A 12,735-nucleotide genomic window follows, 5' to 3' on the forward strand; every position below is an offset into this window, starting at 1 on the left:
ACATGAGTGTCTTGGGAATTGTTGGTCCTTTGGAGAATTTACCCTGAGGTTGTGGCAGATTGAACCAATCAGTGAAAGCAAAGACAGACAAAGCCCCTCTACAGCTCTGCCAGGATGTTGTGGGTCATTGGGTCAGGAGCAGCACAGGGATGTCCCCACAGCCAGCAGGAGAGGACACAGCCCCTGTTCTTCAGCTGGGGAACAAGTTAAAAACCACAGACACAGCAAATCAGTTTTCAATTAAAAAATAAATTACTCTATTAACAAGTAACATTCTCATACAATAAGGCTCTTACATAAGTTAATATTTATCTCACCTAAACAATAAGAAATAAATACTACTCTTTTACAGAACAGTGTTTTCCTAACAGTGCATGTCTCCCAGCAGCTGCTGATGGATTATTTCCCACACCATCTTCCTGCGGAAATAAGGCATGTGTTCCTGAAAAGAAACAGGAAAAATTCATCACATAAGAAGCCAGGGGAGAAAGAGGCAGGAAATCTCCATTAACACCCAGGGCATTCTTGAATGGGAAGCTGTGTTTGAGCACCTGCCATTTGGGCACAAGTTGGGTTTCACACAAGGGTGACACAACCACCCAACAAATCCACATTTCTTTACAGGGACATTTATTAAAGATCACCACATCAGAAAATAACTGAGCTGATCCTGAGGGGGAAAATAACTGGGGGAAAACCTATTCCACCAAGAGATACAAGGGCCAGACAGCCCAAACTACTGGCTGCAGCATCCTGGCATTGGAATGCAATGGTCTTTAAGGTCCAACTCCAACCCAAGCCACCCTGGCACTCCATGATCTTGCCCAAGCAGCAGACACTGAACATGAGGAACAAACCCTCAGCCCCTGCCCCTCCCATCGTGTGGGAAAGGCTGGAGCTGTTTCCCCCTCCTCTCACCCGGGTGAAGATGATGGGTTTGTCTCTGGAGATGAAATCGGCAAATTTGCAAACAAAAACTCCGCAGTCACTTCCATTGTTTTGTTGAGGGATTTCCTGAGGAATACAAGAACATGGAGAATTTTTATCTCTCTTGAAAGAACAACAATTTGGTCATAGCACACATTTCCCACACCTACTGCTGAAAATCTATTTCCATAATCCATTTACTGCTCCCAAACCCAAGGAACAGTCCCAGTTAACTGCACATCATCTCCCTCCTCTGCTTGCCTGGACCAGGGTGTTAAACCCTCTGTGACAAGAAGTTCTAGCTCCCATTCCAAATCCAGGCATTGCTGCCATACCTCTGTACCCATGCTGTGAAGGGTCCACTCAGAAGTAGTCAATTCAATGTTTCTTTTTTCCCTGCTTTCCTCTTCCAGGTATTTTCTGTTGAAAACAACACAAAAATCACTTTTCATGTCCCTGATTTAGAGCAGCAACAACAACAACAAGAAGCTGTTGAAAGGTGACAGGAAGATAAATCGCAGTGAAATGCCAGAGGATCCTCAAAGCAGTAGGTTTTAGGAATGTGGAGGACAAAACCCAATCCTAGAGTCACAGTGAGAGGCTGTGAGCAGGGCTTCCCAGGCCCCAGTGTGGAGCCCAGCCCTGTGTAATATCTTTATCCATGACCTGGACAAGGGGATTGGGAACCCTCAGTGCCTTTGTAGGTGACACCAAGCTGGGTGGGAGTGTGGAGGGCGTCTGGGCTGGTGACTAGGCAAGGATCAGTCTGGGTTGGACTCAATGACCCTGGAGGGCTTTTCCAGCCTCAGTGATTCTGGGACTTGTCTCTGTGGGGCTACTCTCCTGCTCTCACCCTACAAAGCTGCTGGATGAAGGGTTTTTACTGACAAAGATACATCAGGATGTGCAGCACATGTGAAAACTTACACCTCTGACCCTCTGGGGGATTCAGAACACCGAGCACAACAGAAGAGGTACAAGTGAGGAGCACCATGGGGCAGGGCAGGAACACTTCACGTGGGGAGGGGGAAAGGCCTCAAAAACGACCAAAAGGGATAGAAGAGCAGATACTCACAAGACAGTTTTACAAATGTGGTCTCCTTTCTGTCCCAAGGAGTCAAAGTATTTGATGGCTTTCTCTCGGAGGTCTACGACCTGGGGTTAAAAGGTGACTTAGACAAAGCACACTCCAAACACTACAGGACTTTGTCTAATGGTTTTTTCTCTCCATCCCCTAAATAAAAAGCCAGTTTGACTCACCAGCAGTGTCCAGTGAATTCTGAGGTGAATAGGCACCAAGATGACATCATGCTCAAAGATATCAACACCTTTGGTCCATTTCTTTACTCCCTTGTGGTTTGCAGAGCTTAGCTTGGAATAAAAGAAGGTATTAAAAGCATAGACTGCTGGATATCCTTCCTTCTTGCTTCTTTCCACCAGAAGACCCATGTAGAAATTCATGATCTGGAGCAGAGAAAGGCAAAATGAGATGTGAAATAAGACACTAAATTAAAAAGACAGCAGCATGTCTTTGCTGGCCACCCTCGAGCTGAGAAAGCTCCAGCTTGGCAGCTCTTGCTCCCAGAATTTTACACTGGGACACTTGTGCTGCTGGTTAAAGCCCCCACACCCACTCCAATAACCCAGACTGACTCCTGGGAGCTGCATCATCCAATAGAAAGCTTCCAGAAACACCAGCCCACACAGTACCCAAAACAAGGAGTGTACAGCTATTTCTGGGCTCTGCAGTGGAGCTCCTGGAAAGCTCCTGTGCCCAGGGAGGGGGGGATTTCCCAGGAAATGCAGGATCCCATACCCGGTCATTGAGCCAGCCCCGGGGCTGCAGGGTGCAGATGTCCTCACGGGTGACAGTGAGCTTGAAAGCCCTGCTCAGGATGTCCTCAGGCTCACCACTGTCAAAGGCAGCAGAGATCTCACTCTCCATGGCCTGGAACAAAGGGTTCAATGGGGAAGGACTCCAGGAACAGCACATGGAGCACACACCAGCCCCTCAGAAGGCCTCTGAGTGCAGCTCCAGTGCCAGAACAAGGAGCCTTGCAGGCCTTTGCTGAGCCAGCCACAGCACTGGCTTGCTGCTGAGCACAGGTACCTCTGTCAGTGGAGCCAGATCATCTGCTGGCTTTTCTGGGCTCGGCAGTGGCTCTTTGTCCACAAAAAAGAGGTCTTTGGACAGGACAGGTGTCACATGGAACTCAAACAGCTTTCCTTGGGGGGCTTTGGCTTCACGCTGCCCCTGCCAGGCACAAGGACAGGAAGTCAGAGAGAAGCACAAGGGGTTTGTTGGGGAGAAAGGGGCACAGAATCCTGCAAGAAAGTGGGAGGGGTTGGGCAAACACACCCCAGCAGCAAACCAAAAAGTCATGTTTGATTGGTGACTGCATTCCAACTGTGCCCAGAAAAGCACTTTTCCTTGGGCTTGAATTAACCACCTGGACCCCAGCAAAGCCTCCACATGCAGGTATCCAGCTGAGATCAACATAAGTGTTTCTGATTTCCACACTTCAAATTTTATTTTGGATCTCAACCTTGAGAAGAGAGGAGTTATATCTTCCAGAAAACAAAGTGAAGTAATGACTAACTCAAGCTTACCTCTGAAGCAGCTTGTTTCTCTTGTCTTGCCTGTCCACGAGAGTCTTCTGGTGGTGTGTAGTAGCTGTCAGGAGAGAAAGAGAAGTGAGCTGGATAGCCATACTGCCCCATGAAATTCCCCAAAATTCACCTTCTGCATAAGAAATCCTTTTTCCAAGGCTGATTCTGACACATGACAACATCTCAGTTTCCCTCCCCATCCCTTTTGTAGCAGCCAGATCAGGACAGATGAAGAGTTGGAAGCTTTGGAGACTTCCCTCCACCATCAGGTACCAAAGTCCTTTTGTTTCTCAGTTTTAATCTTTGGAAAACAGGGAAGCAGCCAGCACTACTTCTATCAAGTGCTTTGTGATCTGGTGACAAATGCCACTCCACCAGTCATTTCCTCTCTTCCCTTGAGCTCAGGGGACAGTGACAATTTAACTCAGGACAAATGCACAGCTCAATACAGTGCTCGTGTCTAAGGGGGAAGGAGAACAGGGACAAAACCACCACAACCAAACCTCTCTCTGCCCCCATCTGCACTCTCTCCTCTCTTCTCTGAGGGGTGGAAGAGGAGGGCACCAAACTCCCTCCCTGGAGCTGCAGCCAAAAGCCCCTTTCCCTCCACATGGAGCCTCCTGCACTCCCATCCTGGCACCATGGAGTCCACTGAATGAGGGACAGCAATGCTTCCTTTTTGATCTCCTATTCCAACCCAAGGCATCCTGCAAGCCTCAAAAACTGCCTCAGCCCCCCCCCCGAGGCTTTACAAGCTCCCTATTCCTTTTGCTCAGGATCAACAGGAAATGCAGTCAGCTCATTAATGGTGTGGCAAAAACACTCGGGAGCAAAAACAGATTCTGCAAACCCAAGGACAACTTGGTGTGAGCACCACTGTCACCCCTACTTCCTTCTCCCAAAAAACACCCAGCACATCCCATAGTTGCCCAGCTGTGACAGGGGAGCTGGATTTGAGGGACAACTGGCTATGAGCAATTCCTCAAACCAGCTGCTCCTCTCCCCCAGCACTGAGACACTGAACAGAACTGGTCTTTTGGAGGCTGACAGAGCCAAAAGAAACAAGAGCTATGGTTAAAAGAGACTCTTACCTGATCATGACACCTCTCTGAGGCAGCTGGGGGCTGAAAACATCCCCATGTTTGATACCTGCAGGGAAAAGCAGCAATATGAGAACAAGGAGGTCACTTCCCATTCCAGCAGCTGCACAGAGCTCTCAGTTTCTGGGTGACATCAGAGACATTTCACCAGCATTTTCAACTTAGAAGTTCAAATTCTGGCATCTGCTCAGAAACTATTTCAATCCCCATATGATCATGTCACAAAGTCCAAGATATAAAAGAGCTAGTGATGAAAAAGTATTTAAGTAATGAGCAGGGGAAAAAAACAACCCTGGGACAATATCAAACACATATGCAATAAGTTTACTTGGTTTGGAAGCTCTGCTTTTATGGAAACAGTCCTGTCTAGCATTAAAAAGGGATTAAAGTGCAGCTCTGAGGGTGCAGAGTCAAATACCACCCCCCCCCCCCCCCGCCCCCTTGGTACAAAAAAACCCCAGGTAAAATAGGTACAACCTTCTCCTGTGCAGTGGGGTCACATCCAGCTACAAACGGCACTGCTACAGTCACAGCTCACAAATACCACTTCAAACCTATTCTTCCCCCTCAGTAAAACCCTCACAAACCCAGTTTAGCCTTGTTATTACAAGTTTGAGGAAATTGCCTGTTTGGGCTGGACTCCTACCTACAGAGTGGAGCAGACCTGGGGTCCTGGGGATACTCACTGGTCCTTTCTGGCACAGGTGGAGAGGCACCTCTGGACTTCTGCTCTCTCAGGGGACTCCCAGTCATCCTTGCTTCCTTGGTTTGAACTCTTTGGTGTAGCAGAAGAAAAGGACAGAGTTTTTACAGGTGATTTATTACCAGTGCACCTCAATTTGCTGCAGAGGACATGGCTATTTGTACACAACTGGCTAAATGAAAGCAACATCAATATATAAAGTAAAATTAGGCTGTTTAATCCTAAACAGAACCATACTATCAGTGGTTCCATGACCAGATGAAAAGGGCATTTTGAGGAGTTTACATCCAGAAGTTTGGCCACCTTCAACTCAGGCACAGTGAATATTAAGAGTCACATTTTCTGTCTCCACTAGTCCAAAAGAAACTCAGTTATTACATTTGATTCTGTCCAGAACCCTGAGAGTAGGAAAGATCAATTCTCCTCCCCTTCCACATAAAACAAACCCACCACCAGAAAGTTAAGGGTTATTTTGCTCATAATTACTTGTTGAGTCTTGCTGGCCATGGAGAAGTAAGTCTTCCAGAATATTTTTCCTTGAACAGACTCAAGAGCTCTTTGTATTTCTTATTTTCTGCTTGCTGAACATCCTTGCAGAAGGGAAGGAAAAAAGACACTTTAGCAGGCATTCCCAGCCCTTCCTTTTGTCTCAGACTAACTGTATAGGAACTCCACAGCTGTTTGATCCCAAAACAACTCTCTTCATCCCCATTTTACCTCTTCAGCAGCACACAAAGGCCTCCTGGTGCCACTGACTCCTGGAGAGTTGGGACCTGGCTCCTTAATGGGGGGCCTGGGTGTGACAGGGCTCTCCAGAGCAGCTTGGATGTGGCCAGTCCTGATCAGGTTGAAAACAACAAAAGCAGAACAAATGGGATTAAGAGAACGTTCAAAACTCCTGATTTATTAATTAGGCATTAATTAGCACCTCCTGATTCAAGGAGGCACAGCAGGCTACCCAGGACTGTTCCAACATCTCCATGGAATGAATCCACAACCTCTCTAGGTGACCTGTGGCAGTAGCTGAACACCCACAGAGGAAAAAAAACAGAAGTGCTTCCCAGTGGAAATTCTCCGAGGAAATGAAAATTCTCTGGGGGTTTCTTGGGAATTTTTTTTTTTTTTTGGTGGTTGAGTTTCTGTTTGCATTCTTGGTCTCAGCCTCCTCCCAAGTTCACCACTTCCTCCTACCACAGGAGGTGAGTGTGTTGTACTTGTCAATCTTTCTCTGATCTCCTGAGTCTATCAACTGTGTGGATTTAAAGAGGAAGTTTAAAATTGGTCAAAGGCAAGAACACAGCTGGAGACCTCCCTCAGTATGGCAGCCAGGGGGAGTCCCAGAACACCCTGGAGAAATGCTGCTCTGTGCACACAAACACAAATGTTGGGCAACACAGGAAGTTCAAGGATGAAAGCAAAAGGCATGAAACCCTTCAAAGCAGAAGTGAAAGAAAACAGAAAGATTTTCACCTCAGATATGGAACTCTCTGCAAAAGAGAGGATGTTATTTCCCCAGTCAAGCAGGGGTTGGTGTCACAAGGCATTTCGTCTGCAAGAGAAAAACACAAGCCATCAGCAACTGGTCAGGAAAATGTGAATTTTTGTGAGTTTAAAGAGATTCACCAAAGATAAATTACTTTAATTTTATGCCTCATGTCCTAATATTATTTGTGTTATGTTGTTTCAGGATATTTTCATATTCACAGCTACAGAATGTTGCCAGTCTAAGCCTAATAAAAAGGGTTCTGAGGCTCTACTACCTAAAATCAGCATTTATAACAATTTATTTCTGGCAAGCTAGCAGTGGGACACACTAGAACTGCATCCAAGGCAGTTAATATTTGGGATCCCCAACCACATGAGCATCCTGGTATAAACCACAGAATATGCTGAGTTGGAAGGGACCCACAGGATCATCCAGTCCAGCCCCTGGCCCTGCAGACACACCCCAACAATCCCACCCTGTGCATCCCTGGGAGCATTGTCCAAATGCTCCTGGAGCTCTGGAAGCCTTGGGGCTGTGCCCATTTTCTGGAGAGCCTGTTCCCAGCCCTATCTCCAATCCAGAAACAATACCAGGATTCAGGGAAGAAACAGAGCTCATCCTCCACTATTGCTGGGTGCTACCCAGATATTTTGCCTTCAACAACCAGCCCCCAGCCTGGCAGAGCTGCCCAGACTCAGAGCAGCAGAAGAAAGGAATGACTGAAGATTTGCTGTCAGCCCTACCAGGTTTTGTTGTGTCCTCATCCTCTGTAGTTGCTACAAATGAAGAGCCAGAAGAAACATACACAACCTGAAATAAAAACAAGTACCAGAGTGAGTATAACCTGAATGTGAATACAAGCAAACTCCTCCCCTTCCTGAAATTCAGCCAGCTGTGCTCTGACTCAGAACCCATGGTTTTGCTTGGGTTGCAGCAGAAGGCAGGGGCACTGATAGCATCATTTTTGTAATACAGGCTCTCACACATGCAGGGACTGTGGGAGCTGATCCCTGAGTTCCCCTCAAGATCCTTGCTCACCTCATCTTCAGAATCAGAGAAGAAGGCATCTCTCTCTTTAGTCTCCTGGCTTCTACTTGCTGCCTCCAGTGGCAACTTGGCAGCCACAGAAACCTCTTCAGGCTCCTTGTTAGCCCCAGAGACACATTCTGGAAAAAACACATCACCAGGCCATAAAGAATGGGACTGGGAACAGGGGTTGGGATTTCTGCTTACACCAAAACTCAGCTCCTTGATGCCACGTGGAACAAATAACTCATTTCAACAACACAGCAACAGCCCACCAGCACCCCCCACCCCATCACTGGGGATCTTGTTCCCAAGTAGGAATTAGGAAGCTCCACATCCCCCACAGAATAGCAATAGCTTTGATTAAAATGCTCTTTGTGCTGCCGTGCAAGGCTCAGTGCCAGAGAGACCTAGGATATCCCATGGCCTGCCCTAGCCAGGATTTATCCTTATACATGGCCCTCCCAGGACAGAAGAAGTTGTTCCTTGCTTCTCTTCCTGCCTTCATCTGACCAGGATCTCCAATCCTCCACTTGGTTTGAAAACCACAGAATCATTAAGGTTGGAAAAACCCTATAAGGTTAACAAGTCCAACTGTTCCCACAGCACTGCCAAGGCCACCATTGACCCACCTGCCCAAGTGCCACATCCATGAACACTGGGACATATCACTGATAGGCCCAGGCCCTATGAGACCCCCTCCAGCCACAAGAATGGCTCAAAAATCCTCAGTTTCAGCAGCAATTCTGAAGTACCAAATCCAGAGATCCCCAAGGTACCCCAAAGCCAAGGAAAATCAAATATTAAACCTCTCAGTGAGGGACAGTACCTGTTTTCAGCCTCTTCGCAGGAATTTCCTCAGGATCTTCCACAGGTGACAGGACACTGAGGGAAGAACAGACAGAACAATGTTTTGCAACCACATTTCAGCTCCCAGCAAGCTGACTTCCCTTCACAGGGCCCAAACTTCCAAAGGTGGCTTTCCTATTTCCCTAGGATCATCTCCCAGAGAGTCAATCATCCCACTAAACCAGATCAGGCCTCGTTGTCTCTTTCTGTTAATGCTTCCTCGTGTTTTATCTTTTTTACTATCACCAAGAAATGCCTTAATATGTAATGACACCCTCATTCCTCCAGGAAAGAAGCACAAAGAGGTCACTACGCTGAGTTGTAAAGGAAAGTTTAAGAAGGACAAGGAAAGGAAAGGTGGGAAAGGCAGTCCTGCTTACATCCACTCCAGTAATTCCCTGCTGAGTCAGCGCATGGGAACAAATCCTTGAAACAATTACCAGCCTCACCCTAGCTCAGAAGCCTAAACACCAGGATTTTTATGAGTTGATACCATCGTTAAGTCCGGTAAAAACGTCTCGTTAAGGAAGAGAGCACAAAGAACGTTCATATTTTTATTCCCCCCTCCCCCCCCCCGCCCCGAGAACTAATTAATTCTCAGCTACTCCGCGGTGAAAACTACTCGTGCGACAGGCGGCTCTTTCCAGAGACATTCTCCTGTTTCTTTCACTCTGGAATGGGACATTAAGCAGGTTTTCCCGCGGAGGGAGCAGCCGCATTCCCCAGAGCACAGGATGTGATCCATACATTCCAAGCAGCAGGCACACAGGCGGCTCGGCCATCGCCACCGGGAGCAAAAGGGTTCATGCCTGGGAAGGCATCCTTCTTTTTCCACATCCCATGAGGTCCCTCCAGCCAATACATCCACGCAGCTGTCGTCACCCTTCCCTGCACCTCCAACAATCCCCCCTAAAGCTCCATCCCTTTTCTCCTTTCGCACCGCGCAAGTGGGAACGGAACGAGGGAGCCATGGCTTTATTGGGAACACCTGGAACCCCGCTCAGCAGCGGGGATTAATTTATCAGGAGTATCTCACAATCACCTCCACACCCAGGCCTGCGGACAAGCTCATGGGGAACACCTGGCATTTATCAGGAATGGCCGACACGCGGAGCGTGCGGGCACCGGCCGGGCCGAGCGGCCGACCGGAGGCGCGGAGGGAAAGGCTGACCTGGGGTTCGGCTTCTTTCGGGGCGGCGGGTCCGGGTACGGCTCCGGGCTGAGGGTGAGGGCCGGGGCCGGGGCCTGGCGGGCGGCGTCGCGGAGGGCGCGGAGGACCGCGAGCAGCCATTGGTACATGGACCGCGCGCACTTCCGGCGCCAGGCCCCGCCCCCGCCGCGCCGCCAGCGGCGCCCACGCCCCGCCCATAACCAGGTGGCCCCACCCAGAGCCCCGCACGCCCCCTCATGGCGCTCCGCCCCCAGCCCATCAGGCCACGCCCCCTCGCGCCCGTTCCTGGCGCGCGCCCGGCGGGCTGGAGCGAGTCACTCCCAGGCCAAAATTTGGGCTTTTTCTGCCCATTCTGCTCCCGTCCCTTCACGTTTCCCACCCAGACCCCACCCCAGCCGGCCCTAACAGTGCTACCGCGGCCAGCGTCGGGAGCTCTCTCGTCCCTCTCCTACAGTCAGGAGGTTTTGTTGTCTCTGGGGGGTCGGGAGCTTTCCCTACTGCAGGAATCAGGAGCTTTGTCCCCTTGGAGGATCAGGAGCTTTGTCCCCTTGGAGCTTTCCCTACTCCAACACTCGGTTTGGTGGGGAACTCGCCGGGGGTCCCTGCGGGGCTCTGGGACTTTCCCGAAGCTGTGATGCTTTCCCAGGATTCTGGTGAGCAAGAGCCCCCGGCATCCCAGGAAAAGCAGGGAATGGTCCCAGTGTGTCCCCGCCCTCCCTCTCCCCTGCCCGGCGCTCACCGAGCCTCGCTGGGCTCACGTCGGCGATTTTTGCTTCTCGGCATCGCGCTGGCCTGCTGCTGTCACCGCAACCGGACCGCAACCGGACCGCAACCGGACCGCAACCGGACCGCAACCGGACCGCAACCGGACCGCAACCGCGGGACTCGAGCCGGGGGTTCCAGCGCCAGGCGCGGGCGGTGCCGCGGGGCTCGCTCCGTCCTCGCTCCCGGAGCCCCGGGAATGGCCCCGCTCCCTGCTCCGGGCCCGTTGGTAAATGCGTTGCACATCGCCGGGAAGGAACTTTTTTGGGAGCTCGGGAACAGCTCGAGGACCCCAGCCCCGTTCAGGGAGCCCTGTGGCCACCTGGAGTACCAAATTGCCCAGGAAGATGTGACACGCTGTCCTGATAAACTGGTATATCCCGGCTAATAAACACATGTAGAATCTTGAGCCAGGCATGCAGGTAAAGGCAGTTATCCCTCGAGCATCCAGCGCTGGAATAAAGTAATGCCCTCTTCTTAATACTGCATCCGTGTTTAGGAGTTTTATTCCGGAATTTCGGTGACAAAAGGGTCTTTTAATGCTTTTCTTGTTGCTTCCAGCTGCTCAATCCAAGCTGGCTCCAGCATTTTACTCAGGAGCAAAAAAGATTTTAGGAAAGCAGGGAGGAAAATGGGCAGATTAAAGGGTTTTGGGGCAGCTTTTCCACCGGGAGGTCCCACAGGGAACCTAAGGGGTGGTGGAGTCTGATTTAATTAAAACCTTTCTGGTATATTAGGAGTTTAATTTCCAGGCTTCAGGCCTCAAGAAGGAGCCTGAGTCGGGATGCAGAGCCCAGCAGAGGGCACGGCAGTCCCACGCAGGACCTGCCTGTCAATCCCTTCCTCATCCTCCCACCACAGTGGAAGGAGAAGGATTTTAGGGCTGTCAAATGATTTTTAACGCCTGTGATTTGGTTTTTGTGAGCCGGGGACATGTTTGACTGTGTCCCTGGGGTGGAAGAGATCAATGCAGACCCAAGTCCCTGTAGCCTGTGCAGCTGGGAGGGTTTATCCCAGACAAAGGATAACTAACATGGGAGTTACGTGAGCTGGTTCTCTTTTCCAGTGTTGATATACCACGATCTCTGAAACATCACTAACCAAATACATGAATAAATCAAACTTTAAGTAAAATAATGCCTCCAGACTGAGCGAACTTTCTTCTTGCATTGCTTTCCACACAGCAAAATTTTTCCTTTTTCTTTCTTTTCCCCCACAAAAAAACCGTAACAACAAGTGTCTGTGTTGTAACTCCTGCTCCTTCCCAGAGCAGTTTGACGTCGGCTGCATTTCCCAATCCCTGCATTTTTGCAGCTGCTGGTTCCCTCCATGACTTCATCCTTATTCTGCCCCTGAGCACCTTTGCTCAGAGCACTGACGTGTTGTGACTCAAAGTGATGATATTTGATGCACGCAAACCAAAATCCAGTTCCTGGCTAAACAGACCTGGATCACATCTGTCCCATCTCTGAGAGCAGAGGGAGAGCAGAGAATTTCCATAAATAATTATTAATTATGGCTCATTATTTGTGCGTTACTCAAAGCGTCTCTACCTTTTTTGCAGCTTCCATGTGGCAGCAGTGGGGTTCCAGTACCTGATGTTACAAATTATTGGGACAAAGTAATTCCACTGAGTAGTTAATTTGGGAAATGATGGTTGATTCTAGGCATACACGTGATTTTAGTGATATAAAGCCAAATAGGCTTAATCTGCCATTTAAATCCCTTTATTTCACACAAGTGCAGGATGTCAGGTGGAACAGATGTACCTGCAGGGCAGGTGGTTAACCTGGATGGAGGGGAGGGGGGAGGAAGGGATGGAAAAATAAAGAAGAGGAAGAAAAGGAAGTGATGGGAAGGCAAAGAAAGGGATGGGAAGTGAAGGCATGGTAAGGGAAGACAAGGGAAAGGGGAGGGATAGGAAGGCAGAGCAAGGTAAGAGAGTGGGAAAGGAAAAGGGAAAACAAGGAAAAGAAAGTCAGAGAGTGGGGAGGAATGGGAAGGCAAGTAAAGAAAGGCAAAGCAGGACAGAGGGCAGCTGAAGCAGCCTGGGCAGGTCTCCCAGCCCCATTCTGAGGACAGGATGGGAAGTTCCACCTGC

General features: G+C 49.5%; 1 protein-coding gene across 1 annotated transcript; it reads right to left on the bottom strand.

Moving 5' to 3' along the window:
- Positions 1 to 235: 235 nt before the first annotated feature.
- On the bottom strand, positions 236 to 10,000 carry SENP2 (SUMO specific peptidase 2). Its single transcript, XM_062499141.1, has 17 exons — positions 9,873 to 10,000; positions 8,682 to 8,737; positions 7,865 to 7,992; positions 7,570 to 7,636; positions 6,811 to 6,889; positions 6,058 to 6,178; positions 5,827 to 5,930; positions 5,324 to 5,412; positions 4,629 to 4,686; positions 3,538 to 3,601; positions 3,038 to 3,181; positions 2,744 to 2,875; positions 2,188 to 2,391; positions 2,003 to 2,082; positions 1,263 to 1,347; positions 919 to 1,014; positions 236 to 442 (listed from the first exon to the last, which is right to left on the bottom strand). Exons 1-17 carry the CDS (start codon positions 9,998 to 10,000, stop codon positions 365 to 367), a joined length of 1,713 nt encoding a protein of 570 aa, XP_062355125.1. The 3' UTR covers positions 236 to 364.
- Between the last annotated feature and the right edge of the window lie 2,735 nt (positions 10,001 to 12,735).

This window comes from Cinclus cinclus, chromosome 10 (assembly GCF_963662255.1).
Source record: "Cinclus cinclus chromosome 10, bCinCin1.1, whole genome shotgun sequence".
Taxonomy (NCBI): Eukaryota; Metazoa; Chordata; class Aves; order Passeriformes; family Cinclidae; genus Cinclus; species Cinclus cinclus.

Coding starts and splice junctions, on each gene's coding strand:
- SENP2 (XM_062499141.1), bottom strand. CDS start 10,000: ATGTACCAATGGCTGCTCGCGGTCCTCCGCGCCCTCCGCGACGCCGCC. Junction 5,931..6,057: donor CTTTGTGTGCTGCTGAAGAG/GTAAAATGGGGA, acceptor CCCTTCTGCAAG/GATGTTCAGCAAGCAGAAAA. Junction 1,348..2,002: donor CACATTTGTAAAACTGTCTT/GTGAGTATCTGC, acceptor TGTTTTCAACAG/AAAATACCTGGAAGAGGAAA.